This window comes from Saccopteryx bilineata, chromosome 1 (genome assembly GCF_036850765.1).
Source record: "Saccopteryx bilineata isolate mSacBil1 chromosome 1, mSacBil1_pri_phased_curated, whole genome shotgun sequence".
In the NCBI taxonomy this organism is placed as follows: domain Eukaryota; kingdom Metazoa; phylum Chordata; class Mammalia; order Chiroptera; family Emballonuridae; genus Saccopteryx; species Saccopteryx bilineata.
In genome coordinates this window covers 35522823-35540420 of record NC_089490.1, presented here as the reverse complement: position 1 = coordinate 35540420, position 17598 = coordinate 35522823, and the positions used below count along the sequence as shown (strand labels likewise).

The 17598-nt window shown below is 37.2% G+C and overlaps 1 protein-coding gene across 2 annotated transcripts in view; it reads left to right on the top strand.

Annotated features, from left to right (window-relative positions):
• Positions 1-17598, top strand: part of KHDRBS2 (KH RNA binding domain containing, signal transduction associated 2) — a 610850-nt gene that overhangs the window by 396193 nt on the left and 197059 nt on the right. For both annotated transcript variants that reach the window (XM_066252986.1, XM_066252985.1), the window contains 2 exons: positions 688-815; positions 6990-7188. In XM_066252986.1, coding sequence (XP_066109083.1) covers positions 688-815; positions 6990-7188 — 327 coding nt within the window. The remainder of the gene's footprint in view (positions 1-687; positions 816-6989; positions 7189-17598) is intronic.

Sequence of the window (17598 nt, the reverse complement as noted above, 5' to 3'; positions counted from 1 at the left end):
TAGTGTCTCAAATCCACTCTTTGGTTGTATTGAAATGACTGATTCATTTTCACATTGATGAAGGAGAGAGATAGTCCTCCTGACTTTGACTGAATCTCTGGTTGTTACTGCTATCACTACCGCTCTGTCAGTCCAATGCTAGAATACAGAATATTCCTTATTTTTAAACATTGCCCATTGATTTATTAGGTTGGATTGACACAGCTCCCCAGATATCTGAAAGTGTCTCCTATTATTTGCAAAATTTTAAATTATTTTTAGCACATGATCCTATCTACTTTAGGCCTTGAGATCGGCCCTTTTTGGTTTATACATCAGAAGTTATATGAGTATTATGCAGTCATTCCAGTTGTTTTTCATTGACTCTATTGTCAGCAGTCATAACCCTGCCATTTCAAGAACTTAACTCTATATTGCTCTCTTCCCTTTTGAGCTAACACATCAAGTGATTGTTACAAAAGTTATCTGATTTCCTGCTAAATACTTACTTCCTTGAAAAATAAAACAACCTCAATTTCTTTAATTAAAAAGAAGAATTTAAAGTATATACACTTTTACTTCTTTTTGTATTTTTATATACAAGGCTCCAGAAAATAAATGAAAGATTTCCTTTCTTACTGTGTTTGTTAAGCTCCAAGAACCCCATGCTCACCTTTTAACTCATCCCGTCATGTTTTTGCCTTCTAGGACTATAATGATGAAATTCGTCAGGAACAGCTACGTGAATTATCCTACTTAAATGGCTCAGAAGACTCCAGTCGGGGCAGAGGTATCAGAGGCCGTGGGATCAGAATAGCCCCCACAACGCCTTCAAGGTACATTGGTTTTTACTTCAAGTAAATTAACAACCAATAAGGAGAGCAATGTTTTGCAGGCTTGCTCTGTGGCATGATCACAGCAAGGAATAAGCACCAACATCAGCAACAATAAGCTTCACCTCCACAGAAGCAGTAACAATGGATGCTTATAGAGCAACATGAGAACTTGCACAAATTAACTCCTCAAATACTCTATACTGATGATAACTTGAGGGACAGAAAGATGTAAAAAATTAGCTCAATATCATGCAGGTAGTTTGATTCAGAATTCACAGTTTGAGTTCTTAACTACTATCCTAAGAAAATAAGAGGAACAAACCTGAATCTTTCTATTTTTTGTTTCTATCCCCAGGCTTAAGGCATGCAGATGATACAATCACATGTTTCTGAACCAGAATCATCTTGTGTAAAGAGGAAGTTACAAAAACTATTCTGTCTTAAGTGGCCCTTGAATTGACATGGTCTTGCCAGCTATGTGTAGAGATAGGTGATGATGATAGATAGATAGATAGATAGATAGATAGATAGATAGATAGATAGATAGATAGATGTTAGATAGATGATAGATAGATAGATAGATGATAGATAGATAGATAGATAGATAGATAGATAGATAGATGATAGAGTGATAGATGTTAGATAGATAGATAGATAGATAGATAGATAGATAGATCACTAGTAAAGAAGTCTAGAAGCATACTTCTTGCTTGGCAGATGCTAAGAGTACTTAAAGTTTAGTTACATTTGACTTTGCAATGTCTTTGATAATCAGAAAGAATATGTTTTGCAGGATTCTGAATTTGTCAAACTTTCAACAGAAAGCATTGGTTTGCAAAGAAGTCAAGTACTGTAACCTTCACACAACAGACACTGTAATTCTGTCATTCTCTCACCCTATTATAGTTGTCCTTCAAATCTCTGAAAGACATAGATCTAGAATATCATTTCATATATTGCATAGAAATCATCTTGAGAGATTCTAAGATACTTTTAAGATTCAACTTATTTTTTAATTATACTCTAGATATTTTTAGTTGGCACAATCAAAAGACTGCTATTTTAATATTTAAACCATAAATACCTGAAACAGTTTTGAAGTTACCAGAAAAATAATTAAGAACAATAAATTTCCAAATAGAATAAATACAAAGGTGATATCTCTCTAAAGGTGAAATGTGGCAATTCTTGAAATTACATTTGACTTAAAGAAATACTTCTGAAATGTTCTAGAGCTTATTTTTCCATTTTTATGTTTAAAAAATAAAAGCAGAGCTCTTTAATAATATCTGAAAATATTTGTTTATTGTTAAAAGTTAATGTGACAGCTTTTTATGGACATACTTTTTATGTAATCATCCTTTTATGAAACAGTATATGGTGCTGACCTCATCATGATGGGTTGTGAAATGGCATAGCAGGTGTCTTAAAATGATGAGATCATGTGGCTTAAATCATGAACTTGTTGCTCTTATAGTTAAAAAGAAAAGACAATTTATGTCTACAAAAGAGACAAAATTTTTTTCTAATTCTATGTTCTTTAAAATTGGGATCACTTTTTAAAATAATATATTAACTTGCTTTAGAGATTATAAAATTATTGTTTTAGTAAATTTTATTTTGTTACTGAAGTTGCTTAATGTGATATTACATTTGTAATATTTGAGTGAAACATATGTGATTTTTATTTCACTAAAATTTTGTACTGTGATTTTAATCCCTTTAATGATTTAATAAAGGATAGTACACTATGGTCTAGATTTTTATTATCTTAAAAAATTCAAAAGCATTTGGTTTTTAATATTCCATAGATCTTATAGATAACCCTTTAAGTCTGATAATTGCATATGTAAAAAAAATTATTTTGAAAATTAAACCATGCTTTTAATGCTGTATTAATATCTTTAATATATTAACAGTAATGAAAATAATTTGTGCAGAACTCTGTTGTCTTTTATTTCAAACCTTATGATGAAATATATCTACAAATAAGAGGTAATAAGGAAGTAGCTTCTCAAAACAGAAAATCATGTTGATCAGAGAGCCCTTGAAAACATAAGTTAATGATAATTTGTACATGTTTATGAAATTGTGACTCTATTGTTATTCAGTTACACATTTTAAAAAAGATGGTACCTTAGAATATTTTTATACTTCTATAATAAAGTATTGAAAATGTATTTAATTAAAGAAATTTATGTTTCAGTAAACATCTATGAAAACTAATTCTCTGATAATACATACATAGTAGAAAACAAAGCATCACATACATAGTATAATAACTTATATTACATAAGTGAAGAATTAAGATATGACAGTTCTAACACACATTGCCACTACCTGCTGAGTAAGAGCAACCAGTGGAAAATGAAACATGAGGGGAAGATTTTGAAGGTTTTTGTTTACCATAATGAGAATTAGTACATAGACCTGATGGGGTTTATTAAAGAGGGCAGTCATAATACTTGCTTCTGAAAAAAGGCTACTCAGTCATCACTGTGGGTGATAGATAACAGGATACAGACAGGGAGGACAGCGACACTGACTCATGGCGGACAAGCCAGTGAGAAGGCAAGCCATTCTCCAAAAGGAAAATGAACACCACTTAGATTGTAGAAATAAAGGACTAGATTAGAGATGAGAATTTATAGGAATTAATGCTTCATTAGATGTTGGAGAAGAAACAGGGTCCAAGGCAAGGATAAATCTGTGATTTCTAGTCTGATTAGGAATTATTATATCAAATAAAATTAGATGAATATCCAAGTTAAATGAAGACTGTAATTATTCCTATAATTAATCCTAGCTCTTTGGATGTGCTAGCTGGACCTTTGGCAGGTGACTTGTACTTTCTGTGCCTTGGTATTCAACCTTTAAAATAGCTTTAAAAAGGCTACATAGCAAGTTTGTTAAGATTTTCAAATTAGATGGTGCATATAAGGCAGGACTTTCCAAAATGGTCTGACCATTGGAATGATTGAGGGCTTGCTGGCTCCAGACATTGTGACTTAATTGGCCTGGAGTATGGTCAGAAATTTGGAATCTTTCAAAGGTCATGTAACTGTAATGTGCTGCACACAAGTTAAGGAACCTCTGATACAAGACCCATAATCCAAGCTATGGCATGTGTTAGGAAGGAAACAGATAATAGCCACCATTAGAGTTAGGGACTATAGGGGACACCAGGGGAAAAGGAAAGAGAATAGAGGACAGAAAATAGGGAGGGCCATATTCAGGGGGGGGGGGCAGGAATAGAGAAGGAGGTTGAAGAGTAAGAGAGAGGAGGGAGGAAATGTGAAGAAAAGCAGAGCCATAAGGTCCAAAGCAGGCATTTTGCAGATAGAAGTCCACGGGAATAAGTATAGCTGTGGGTTGTGGTGTAATGACGATGGTAAACGAATCTAGTAGATTTTGAAATCAGTAGGCTGTGGTAAGCAGAGTCAAGAGTATTCCCATCAAAGTAGTAAAACTGATACCTAGATTATATATTTAAAATTTTTATTTTTAAAATACAGTTTACAGTCAGTATTATTTTGTATTAGTTTCAGATGTATGGCGGAGAGGTCAGACAATCTTATACTTTATAAAGTGTTTCCCCCGACATTTCCAGTTCCCACCTAGCATGATGCTTGGTTATTACACTATTATTGACTATATTGCTATGCTGCACTGTACATCCCCGTGACTATTCTGTAACTACCAATTTGTATGTCTGAATCCCTTTGCCTTTTTCATCCAGTCCCCAAAGTCAGAAAAATGAAGGAAAGGATATTGTAGTGTGGATTCAGCCAGGATCATATCCTAAAATAGGAGACATGAATCTTGAGCTGAACTGGAGAAGAGAGACATGGGGTTAATAATTCCAGGGAAAGGATGCAGTGAGTCAGATTCTGGAGACGGGTTTGCTGGGGCTGCGCCTCGGAGACAGTTGATGCAGGAATAGAATGGGAAATTAGATTTGATGCAAGGATCATAAAATTTTAAAACAGGAAGAATTGTTACAGAGTCAGAAACCTGATTTGACTCATCAGGGGGAAACAATCCACCTCTGGCCCAGGGAGTCTAATACTCACCTGTGGTTCTTCAGTAGTATACCCAGGACTTATGAATGTAGTTAAAAGTTAGTGACATATAATTTACTAGCCACAGGTGGACACTTTTGAGTGTGTTAAAAATGCTAAACTGAAGAGGAAGCTAGAAAAAACGGTTGTAAATCAGAACACGGTTGTAAATCAGAACAATCTGGCCAAACCTAGAAATATGCTCACCCTACTTATGCGGAAGCAGGTAGGTGCTTAGCCCAGTGAAGGTGATGGTGATATTTGTCTTTACACCCTTTCTTATAGCCGTGCTTTTATAGTACCATAATATAGAATGTTGCATTATTGTGATAATGTAAAATATTGCCTCCTCAGCTATGTTGTGCTTAAAGCAGGCAGCTGGCCTCCTTGGGTCTTCTGTATTCCAGTTTCTCCCCAGACTAGGAGGGCATTCTCTATACATTAGACTCACCATAAGTTCTCTGATAATTCTATATTCATCAACTCTGTAATCTATTTAAAACTTTTAAAAGCTTTACCAGCATTCTTACTGTTTGCTTGTAAAAGCTCATTTTCTGCAAGCAAGCAAGAGCCAGCTGCCTGCTATTCATAGCAGAAAGCATAACCTACATTCCCGTCGGTGGGTGCAGCCAGGGTGATTGTTGACATCCCAGAGATCATTATTTTTCCCAAAGCCTCAGTGTTCCTGCTGAAAGCAGTACTTTCTGGAGGCCAGCCTTTCAGACATAATAAAAAGTGAAATAACCATGTTTCTGCCCAAAGACTTCAGACAAACACTCAACCTTTTCCAAAGGCCTCAGAAGACCATGAAAGTTGGCTGCATTCATTTGATCCTGGGCTTTTAGTACAAGTTACTTTTGTGTCAAGCACTGTAGTACAGAGTATTTAGTCTATTTTTTTTTATTACAAGTCCTAATGCATGTCACTAGCCCCATAGTTACTGGAGGAAAATAAATTATATTAGTTCATTGGATTACATACATGATAATAAATCAGTGACAGTGAGTTATGATTTCAAGTGACCTCAAGCTTCAGCTGCTGTAATAAACAGAATGGTATCAGCATGGTTAGAGTTTCACATTTTACTAAGGATCAAAGTGCAGGCAGATTCTTGTTCTGTAAATGACAACTTTGCACATTACTGTCAATATCATCAGCATGGATGAGACATTGAGCAACTCAGTTTCGTAGATGATGCAGAGTCAGATATTAGACAATGCTCTCATTTAGGTCTTCTTGGCACTTTGGAATAAATGGAGAATGGGTTGGTATAAAGCCAGTAGCTGCAGCAGTCGTAGCTGCCACCTGGCACATGCAGGGTCCCATTGAATTCAGATAGATCATAGAGAAACAGCAGAGCCAAGAAATGGTTGGCCATTATCTTTATTCTAGCCTCATGCTGGCCAATGAATAAACAGAAACACACAGGCACCAAAACCCATTCACATGTTCCCAGGTTCCACACCCAGGAGAATCGTTCTGGTTTTCCCTAGAATTAAAAGCCCCACTAGCCTGAGCCACCTCCTTTCCCCCATCCGCATGCCTCCATCTTGGTTGTTTCTCTCTCCACAACCACGTGACCTCTCTCTGCAACCACACGGCCTTTCTCCAAAACGGCCTCCACGCTCCTCCTTTTAAAACTTTTCAGCATGAAAATCCCTCCTCAGGCACATATTAGCATAACCAAGCCCCTTCCTAAGCATGAAGGTAATTAACTGTATCACCTGGGCAATGCCCACTCATGTGGGCAGTGCCATTTTTAACAATAAAAGTGAGCAAAACAAGAAAATACAGATTTTACAAACTATTTGCCCAACAGCTGGTTTCTGTTTGGTTGGTTTGGTTTGCTTTAGTTTTATAAAAAAAAAAATCCAAGTATTTTACATGGTTTTCATAACTAAGTTGTAACTAGTATTTACAAAATTATTCTACTGTGGAGGTTAAAAAGTACTTTACAGTCTAAAGAATCTCAATTAAATACACACACACATACAAAGACATGCAGAAATAAATTTGGTTTCTTCCTATTGTGTGGAGACTATAAGATGGGAGTTTTATCTGTTTTGGTCCCTTTTCTCACTTGTTTTTCTTCTGTATGTCTTGTTTTTCCTAGGGGCCGTGGGGGTGCCATTCCTCCTCCTCCACCACCTGGACGAGGTGTTCTCACTCCTCGAGGGACCACTGTGACCCGTGGGGCTCTTCCAGTGCCCCCCGTAGCAAGAGGCGTTCCTACCCCACGAGCCCGGGGGGCAACCACAGTGCCAGGATACAGGGCACCCCCTCCTCCAGCCCATGAGGCTTATGAAGAATACGTAAGTACCCTCGACAAAGCGGTTGCTAGGAAGAATTAAATTAATTGAGTAACAAAACTAGGCCTCAAAGTTATATAATATATATTATATATTATATAACTTTATATTTATATATAATCTCACAAATATAGCAGATGATGTTTGTTGCAGAAAATGAATGTCATTTGCAATAGAATTTAAACGATGGCATTTTGAGAAAAGCTTTCATTTTATCGGTGCTGTGATTGTTGTTAGTAGCAGTTAAATAGCTTGCATTTTAAGAATCAACTATCCTGAGGTTTTCTTATTTTTAGAACACTCAATCAATTTCAAAATGGAAATAATTGTAAACATAATGCAAATTGTCATATATTCAGAAACTTCTCCTGGGATATAATAAAGGTTAGCCTAAAACTCAGTCAGAAATATTTGACAAATATAATGTAATTAGATTATAAGCTTTATAAGCTTTGGTAATAATATATAACCATGTAACTGGCCTTCATTTAAGTATCCTTATTCTGTCTGTCATTATGTGACAGAGATGAGATTGGTAGATAGGAAGAATTAAAGAAAGTAGAATGAACAGAAGAAATGCATGGTTGATAACCATTCCCCTCCCTTTGCATTCACTGTGTCACTTGATAGAACCTTTAATCCTTAATCCAGGTTATTAATGTTCCACAGGTCACTATGCATTCTAGTCCCTGTATTCATTTTCCCTGCTTGATTGTGAAAGTTGTAAAAAGGGGTAGCTTTCTATTCCCTCGTGTAACCATAGTAAGTCCACTGTAAATGTTAAATTGAATTGATACAAGCCAGATCATCATCCTATGAAACAGATTAATTTTGCCATTGATTAAGTGTTTGTTTCATTCAACCACCCACAGACATGCTGTTCTAAATTTCCTCTGTGAATGATTACTAATTAAGTATAAACTCTTCAAGGACACATACAGTCACATGCTGGGCACTCAAATCATACAAATTTTCTGTGGTCTGGTTACTAACCAAGTAAAACTAAATTCTACAATTAAATGAACATGGTTGGTAAGTGTCACTAAAAATATATTAATGCTCAGAAGTATGTTAGTTATTAGGAATAATGTTACTGCTTTAATGGGAAACATTGACTAATATCTGCAAGAGTGAAGAAAATTGTTACAAATCCATTTCTCCTGAAAAGGGGGAAATATATTAATCTAAAGTATCTTTTATATAACATCAGGTCTCAATATTTGAAAGGTTAGACAATCTGGAAAATTTGAAATCAGAAGCATAAAGCATGGTCCACCCTGTAAATGAGCCCACAGGCCAGGAAGCAGAACCGACTCTTGGTTCCACCATCTCGTCCCTGAGACGTAGCATGTACAGAATAAGTCCCTGTTAAATGAATGGATTACAAGTCCACAATCGGAATGACGGGATCATTTTTCATCTCTGAAGAACTTCTTTATCTCTGCCATCTTTACGTACATTGCCACTATGATATTTTTATTTTCAAAGAGAGGCTTAAACAGATCTTCATTTCAAAAATTAAAAGAAAGAAAAACTGTTCAGGTAATAGTGGTCAACACTGTTATTAATCAAAAAATTTACAGAGCATACATGGCCACCATGAAAGTGAACAAGATTGGCAAAACATTGTGGCCTTTCACTTGCATTCCAATTTTCAGTGAATGAATCATGGAATACAAGACAAATAAGAGTAAGCCACAAAAGCATAGAGTTCATAGAAGGCTGGATAGGAAAGGCTGTATTCTGGAAGCAGAAATCTAGGAGGAGGCTGGTTCTTACAGTAAGTCAAAGAAAATGTGTGAATGCACGGAATGTGAGTTTTTCTTTAACACTTAGATTTTAAAGTATCTTATCCCTATTATTTATTCACTCAATCATTTCTGAGTCTCTGTCTTATTTCAAGCACTGTACCTCTCCAAGATTCTGGAAATGTTTTAATGAACAAAGGCCCAATATCTGCTTTCATAAAGCTTACATTTTAGTGGAAGGAGAAAGAAAACAGACAAATATAAAAAAATCAGTAAAGTCGTGCCAGGTGGAGAAAGGGGCTCTGGAGAGAGGTGGAGGGAGGTACTATCATAAAATGGGCAGTTGGGAGTGCCTGCCTGAGGTAGAGACTGCAGCAACACTTACACGATGCAAGGGTCTAGACCAGGGGTAGTCAAACTTTTTATACCTACTGCCCACTTTTGTATCTCTTTTAGTAGTAAAATTTTCTACTGGTTCCACAGTAATGGTGATTTATAAAGTAGGGAAGTAATTTTACTTTATAAAATTTATAAAGCAGAGTTACAGCAAGTTAAAGCATCTAATAATAATTACTTACCAAGTATTTTATGTCAGATTTTAGCTAAGTTTGGCAGAATAAATCTTTATAAAACAACTTCCTATAGTTAAATCTATCTTTTTATTTATACTTTGGTTGCTCCGCTACCACCCACTATGAAAGCTGGAATGCCCACTAGAGGGCGGTAGGGATCAGTTTGACTACCACTGGTCTAGATCAAATGGCTGCCTCTATAAAGAGCATCCCTGGTGAAGTTAACAGATGACATAAATGCCCTGAAATAGAACCTGCTTGGAATATTTGTGTTGTCGGCAAAGAGAGCGTTAAAGCTGGAGCAGATTGTGAGGGGGAGGCAGTAGACAAGGTCACATGATGGACAGGCCAATTAATGTTGCTTTTGGAAAGTTCTGGACAGGAAAGTTACTTGATCAGATTTATGTTTTCAAAGGTTTATACTGCTTGCATTGTGGAAAACAGAAAGAACATGGGGTGGGAATAGGTGCAAGAGTAGAAACAGGGAGAATGGTGAGTAACTCATTGCAATATCTGCCTCTGACAATGTGATAGCTTCGGGGTGGGGGCTGGGAAGAGGGTAGACTCTGACTGCACTGCTTAAATGATCTGTTAAGGTTTGATGATGAAATAGATGTAGGACGTGGAAGGGGGTTAAGGATAATTTTGTAAAGTTTTCGTGAGATGAAGGTTAAACTGAACCTTGACTTGCACAACTGGGGTAACTTGAGGCATCACTTACTGAAAGAAGGAATACCATGGGGGAATTAAAAAGTTTAGCTTGTGGTCCTTTGAAGGTGTTGGCCTTCAGGAAATCGGTTGTGCTGCTGGGGGAACAAGACCAGACTTTGGAAGCAGACAGCAGCATCCTGATTTACATTCTAGCTGTGTCAGACACGGTGTAAATAATTTGTAAACACTCTGAGGCTTGGATTTCCCTTCTATCTAATGAGCCTAACAGTGTTAGCCTCACAACACTGCATTGATATTCGAAATAATATAATGTGTATATAATACATATATATATAATATTAGAAATGATATCCTAGGATATTACAGACATTCGATAAAATTAACTACTATATAAAATATTATTGTGTGAAATATTCTTTAATTTCTCTCTGGAATAAGCTATGGACCCATAAAGATCACATTTATCTACTTTTGTGAATTAGTTAGCCATCATTGATTACAAAAAGGAGCCATTTTGTCTTTTTTTAGTAGCAAATAAATAAGTAAACAAATGAACAAACACACCTGGAGGAGAGTTATTATATATATGAATATAAGATCATGCGTGAAGTTCAGTATTAAGAATGCCATCAGACCTTAGAAAGGTCTGGACAGAAAAACTAGAAAACTATCAAGAATCTCTACCCATATTTCATTTTTGTTTTCTCTGCATATATGTTTTCATCCCATTTTAATGAACAGACTGGATGTTTGGGCTCTCTGATCAACCTGGTTCAGCACATGGTGAAATATTCTGCCCTAGGATGTCACATTTACAGGTCCAGCTCTCATCACCTACATATACTGGCCGACTGGCTGTCTCTCAGCCCTAATATAGATCCCTGGATGGAAGACTCCTGTTCCCTCATGCTTGTCAGGGGTCTGGCACTAGTGAGTCAGCTATGACAAGGGCACGAGAGCTTCTGGAAATGAGGTCTAGATTCTACCACTCATCAATCACCAGTGAAGTGGGGAGGGGAGGTGTGGAGCTCACAAAATAGAAGCATGGGTATTGGGGACCTAACTCCCAGCCTAACATGAGGAGACACTAGTTTCCAGAGGAAAAAATATTGTGAAGTGGCAGATATCCCAAAATAAGTCTGTGATAACATACTGTTAACAGGAAAAAGTAGATAACTGATTTCTTTAAAGATTTTATTTATTGATTTGAGAGGGAGAGAGAGAGAGAGAAAGGGGGGAGCAAGAAGCATCAACTTGCCCTGGCCGGTTGGCTCAGTGGTAGAGTGTTGGCCTGGTGTGGAGGAGTCCCGGATTCAATTCCCGGCCAGGGCACACAGGAGAAGTGCCCATCTGCTTCTCCACCCCTCCCTCTCTCCTTCCTCTCTGTCTCTCTCTTCCCCTCCCACAGCCAAAGCTCCATTGGAGCAAAGTTGGCCCGGGCACTGAGGATGGCTCTGTGGTCTCTGCCTCAGGCACTAGAATGGCTCTGGTTGCAGCAGAACAACGCCCCAGATGGGCAGAGCATCACCCCCTGGTGGGCGTGCTGGGTGGATCCTGGTCAGGCGCATGTGGGAGTCTGTCTGACTGCCTCTTCATTTCCAACTTCAGAAAAATACAAAAATAAAAATAAAAAAAGAAGCATCAACTTATAGTAGTTGCTTCTCATATATGCCCTGACCAGGCAAGCCCCAGGGTGCTATCTGGTGACCTCAGTACTCCAGGCTGATTCTCTATCCACTGAGCCACCAGAGGATAGGTTAGGAGATAACTGTTTTTTCTATTTTTTTTTCAATATTAAAAACCTGTCATATGTTATATTTTAATTCTTTTTCTATAAACCACCCAATGATTATGAATAAAATTTAATACATGGCTCGTAAACTGCTTACCACAATTTTTGAAGTCTCAGTACCAAGCCCGATTAACAAGCAAGAGTCACTACTCGGCTCTAATTTTAAACTATTGATTTCTCTGTAAAGGGTAAGAAAAGCGAAGTTTAAGTATCTCAATAACAAAATAATAGTACCATGCTGAGTTAGTGGTGAAAATCTCAAGGAGTTCTTAACTTTCAGATAAAATGTCTTAGAAAAGGTTCCCATTATTAAAAATGGCACTGCAAGCCCATTTACTCTTCAGACTTTTCTTTCTCCCTGCTGAGTCTCAGCATTAAGTTTCTGACCACATACAATGTATATAGGTGATCAAATCCACTCCTTGCAGCTTATCTGACAAGAAACATCTTACTGTAAATGAGATTGCTGTTTAAAACCATCATTAATGTTAGCTGCGTCTAAAAAATGTGAATTTTATTTTGGTACACATCCTAATCCAGACTCTAAATAACTTAAAGCATCTTTTCATCGACCATCTGCTAAGAGTACCATTTACATTTTACAGATCCATCATCTTGATTGAAGGAGATTTAGGGAATTGAAAAGTACATTTATTTATTTAGTTAGTATAAGTGAGAGAAGAGGAAATAGTGAGACAGACTAGCACATGCACCCTGCAGGGATCTACTCGGCAACCCCCATCTGGGACCGATGCTGTAATCAACTGAACTATATTTAGCACCTGAGGCTGACACTCTAGGACCAACTGAGCTATCCTCAGTGCCAAGGGCTGATGCTTGAACCAGTCAAGCCACTAGCTGCAAAAGAGGAAGAGGAAGAAAAGGGGGAGAGGGAGGGGGAGTAAAGCAGATGGTCATTTCTCCTGTGTGCCCTGACAGGATATCAAACCCAGAACGTCCATATATGGGATTCGCACTCTGTTCACTGAGCTAACTGCCCAGAGGCAAAGAGTACATTTCAAAAAATCTCCTACACCACAAAATATGAAGCTATTCAGCTCTACAACTGATAATGTATTCAAAGAAAATAAACTAAAACTTAAACTGTTGAATACCTACTAGGTTGTGATCACCATATAAAATTATATTAATTCACTAGTTACTGATGAGCTATTTTAGTAAATGAAAAAACTGAAGCTTGGGGCCCTGGCCGGTTGACTCAGTGGTAGAGCGTCGGCCTGGCGTGCAGCAGTCCCGGGTTTGATTCCCGGCCAGGGCACACAGGAGAAGTGCCCATCTGCTTCTCCACTGCTCCCCCTCTCCTTCCTCTCTGTCTCTCTCTTCCCCTCCCGCAGCCAAGGCTCCATTGGAGCAAGGTTTGCCCTGGCACTGAGGATGGCTCTGTGGCCTCTGCCTCAGGCGCTAGAATGGCTCTGATTGCGGCAGAGCAACGCCCCAAATGGGCAGAGCATTGCCCCCTGGTGGGCATGCCGGGTGGATCCCGGTTGGGAGCATGCGGGAGTCTGTCTGACTGCCTCCCCATTTCCAGCTTCAGAAAAATTAAAAAAAAACAAAAAAAACAAAAAACTGAAGCTTGGAACTGACACTTGCATTCAGTTTTCTATCCTCAAAGCTTCAGTATTTTTGTCACTTTAAAGTATTCTATATAGTATTTGTCTCACAGAGAACCGACACACATATACACAGACCCTTTGTCCCTCAGACCCTCCATGCAGACCACTAATCAGTGTTTAAATCCCCTTAGTAATATTTATGGTATCTCCCAGCCCCTATATGAATACCTCCAACTGTGGAGAACTCAATACCTCCAGAAACTAAGTTCTGGAAATAGAAAAACTGGTTGAAGAGACACTATCTCTACTCTCAAAAGTGTGCCATCTAATGGGAAAAAACAAAATTAGTCTAACAATTAACATATGACATGTAATTGCTGTATAAGGACTATTATCTTACTCTACCCTCTATTAGAAGTAATTTTTGGTATTTCCTTCCACTTACAACATTAAACATACTAAAGACAGAAAATGTTTTTTAAATTCATTTGATTGCTGCAGTTCTAAGTACTTGGTAATAGTAATTGAATTGAACCCACTAATGGCATTGGTAGAGAGACATTATATACATATACAGAGTGGTACAAAAGTAGGGTTATAGTTGATTGTATGGAAAAACAATATACTAATTAATAAATAATACAAGAATACACTCTGTGCTTCACTTACCCACAACTCTCAACCTACTTTTGCTTCACCCTGTATGAAGGGCTGGAGGAGTGGGGTAGGGTATTATTTAAAGAAAATATTGACTATATAACCTTAGTTTCTTTCCAGTACTGTTCTTCTGTGCTTAGTTATAACCATGTTGGTGTTATCAGTAAGTAAAAGTTGATGCTGTCTTTTTAACAATGTTGTATGGCAGAATTAAAAGTGCAGGTAAAGGCACATACCTTCTACAAGTGCACATCCAAACATCACACCCTAAGCACATAAACTAGCAACATCAATATTTGCTTCAGCATTCTCTTATTATTTATAAGTTGGTGTAGCATGAAAAAAAAAGACAATAACAACAACAACAAAAAACCCACCCCTCAGGTGCACAAAGTAGTTTCTAGTTTCCAAAGACATAGATCCAATTTATTTTTAAATTACCCTATCTTTTCCCTGATGATTAATACTCAGATATTAAAGAGTTGTATGGGCACGCAGCAAAACAGGAAGAGATGTGAGTTCAATGCTTCATGAGCTATTCTGACCAAGCATCATCAATCATATTAACCTAATTTATAAAATTTATTTTGACAAAGTTTTGAGCAGCTTTTCTTTCCATCAGTCTCAACTAAGCCTATTGACATTCCAGCCCACCTTATTATCCAATTCATACTCTGAGGCACCTTCTAGTAACAAGGAGGAAACTAGAAAATTCACTGGTAAATCAATAGTCCTTAAAATTCCATAAATGAGTTCAGGCTGCCAACCTTCAATTTCATGTGTATGGAACATTATTTTGACAGGAGAGGGAAATAAGTATTAAGTGATAATTAAAATCAATTCTTATGCCATTTTTGTGGAAGGAAAGATTATGAGCCTGCTCTGTAATGTATTTTGAGAGGATCCACAGGTGGTCATTTTTTGCATCATAACCAAGAGCCTTCACCTGATGAAGGGAGATTTTTATTAAATTTTCTCAATTGGATATTTGTATCTAATTGATTTAATTTGATTAAACATTTCTTTCTTTCTTTTTTTTTTAGTTCATGCACTTCTCTCAGTAGAGAATAATTTACTAGTATGTGTGTTTTTGTCTTATGAAATGTAACTGATATTTAAAATAACCAAAACATATGAGGTTGATAAAAAAAAATTTTTTTTGAAACTGTAGAATAGATGTGATACTACTGCGGTCCAAACCTCCATAGAAAATGAGTGGTATTTAAATGCTATTAAAATATGAAATTGTTTCCCCCAAATCTAAGATGCTATCTTCTAAACTTGTGTGCATTTTCTTCTGAACTTGAAGATGAACTAATCTTCCGGCATTATGTCTTAGATTGTTAAATCATTTGAGAACAGATGCAGATACTGTTATTGGCCACGACACTAAGGATTATAGCCAAAGCTGTATCTTATAATTACTGTGATGACTAATGTCTTTTATAACACTTATGGGATGAAAATAGGTTTCTTTTCTGTACCTTTTGGAGATGACTGTGAACTGATGGAATATATTATATCATAAAGTATTTTAGAGTTTCCTCTACCAGGAGTCTCAAACTCGTGGCCCGCGGGCCACATGCGGCCCGCCAAACAATTTTGTGCGGCCCGCAGACTAATCCACGAAGTTCAAAATATTTTGGATAAAATTAAGTAAGCCCGTGGATTAGTCTGCAGGCCGCACAAAATTGTTTGGCGGGCCGCATGTGGCCCGCGGGCCGCGAGTTTGAGACCCCTGCTGGAAAAGCGGCATGATGCTGTTGCAGCATGTTACAGACATGGGGAGGACAGCTGTGGCCACAGTGCCGGAAACTGGTACCTCAGCCTGAGGGAAATCTACCATCCTTTTGTTTTTAACATTATAATTAAATTTGGGGTTATATTATTTTCTATCTTTGGCTCATACACATGGCCTAAGGATTAATAATGAAAATGAATTGAGCCTTTATTTTTACAGGAATGTTCTTTTAAAAGTTTGCTGGGTACAAGTGAATAGTTTTTACATCATTTTTTTCTTCGGAGTACACTATGATTTTAATGAATATATCCCCACCAAAAAAATTAAAATCCTGTACAGGGTAACAAGACATACCCAGGAATCCTAAAATTTACATATTTGTTTATTCATTGCTGTTTGAAAAGCATTATTCTACATGTTTTGTCAACACCACCCTTACTATTTTCTAGCAAATTAAACTTAAATACAATTTTCCTAGCTCGTTAGTCAGTGGCTTTTGCAGATAGTCAAATAGGAATGGTTAAATAGGATGAAGTCCTTGTCTAGATGTTGGCCTTCCTCCCTTCTGGATTGTTTATTTATTGGAAAATGGTAGCTGCTAAATTTTCCATCAATCACAGATTTTTGTGATTATTTTTTGTAATGTCTTACTAGCTAAAGGCTTATACTGGGAAGTTACAGTTACAAATGTTTTTTTGTGATAAATTTTAATCTAATATTTTAATTAAGAGAATGTCTCATAATTGAGGATAGGAAACTGTACTTTCCCTTTATGTGAAACCATATTATGAATCCATTCGGCAGAGAAGGGACACAGATAGGATCCTCGCTTAACCTTTCAGCCTTGTATTTCTTAGAAGCAAAATAGAGAACATACCTTCAAGGGCTTTAATTTCTTCATCTTCCTTCATGTACAATATTTTCACTTACTCTTCTGCAGACCCTCTGACTTAGAAGCGTCCATATAAAGTGAGTTGTTCTCTATTTTACACAGTCATGGGTGCTCACAGAACTGAAGAGCTGCAGAAGCAACCAGTGTGAGTGTTGGATTGAGGTTTAGCATGCTGGAGGATGACCAATTTGTTTTTGGTCTTTTCTTTCTTCTTCTCTGCCCTGATGAATAAGCCCAAGATATTTTCCGTTCTTGGTATAAGAAGAAATTTAAAATGACCAACGCACATAATGTGAGTCATGGGGATTGCGTATCCTATAGAGTGAGAGAGATTTTGCTTTTACTGTTCTTGCTGACCTTCAGCACTGGATTAACTTTTGGAAAATGAAAGCCAACACCATTCACTGTAATTTCAGCCCATGTTGTGTTTTCTGGTGGCCACTTATATTGCGATATTTTTTCATTAAATAATATAGCTGGAATTTATGCCTTTGCAGAATAATAAATAACCCGCCAGAATAGTAACTGGTACCCAGGACCAATCTATTCAGCACAAAAATAGAGTACCAGTTGGTGTCCATTCTGCTTGATCAAACCCCAGATTTGATTGGTTGGGACCTGAATTCTGGCAGTTAATGTTGTACCATTTCCATGCTGGTGAAATTCTAGGAGAAATACAGTATAACAGATTTCTACAAATAGACAAATCAAATTAACTAAGCTTACAGATGAAGAGGATTCCTTAGCCAAGCCATTGGGCAGTTG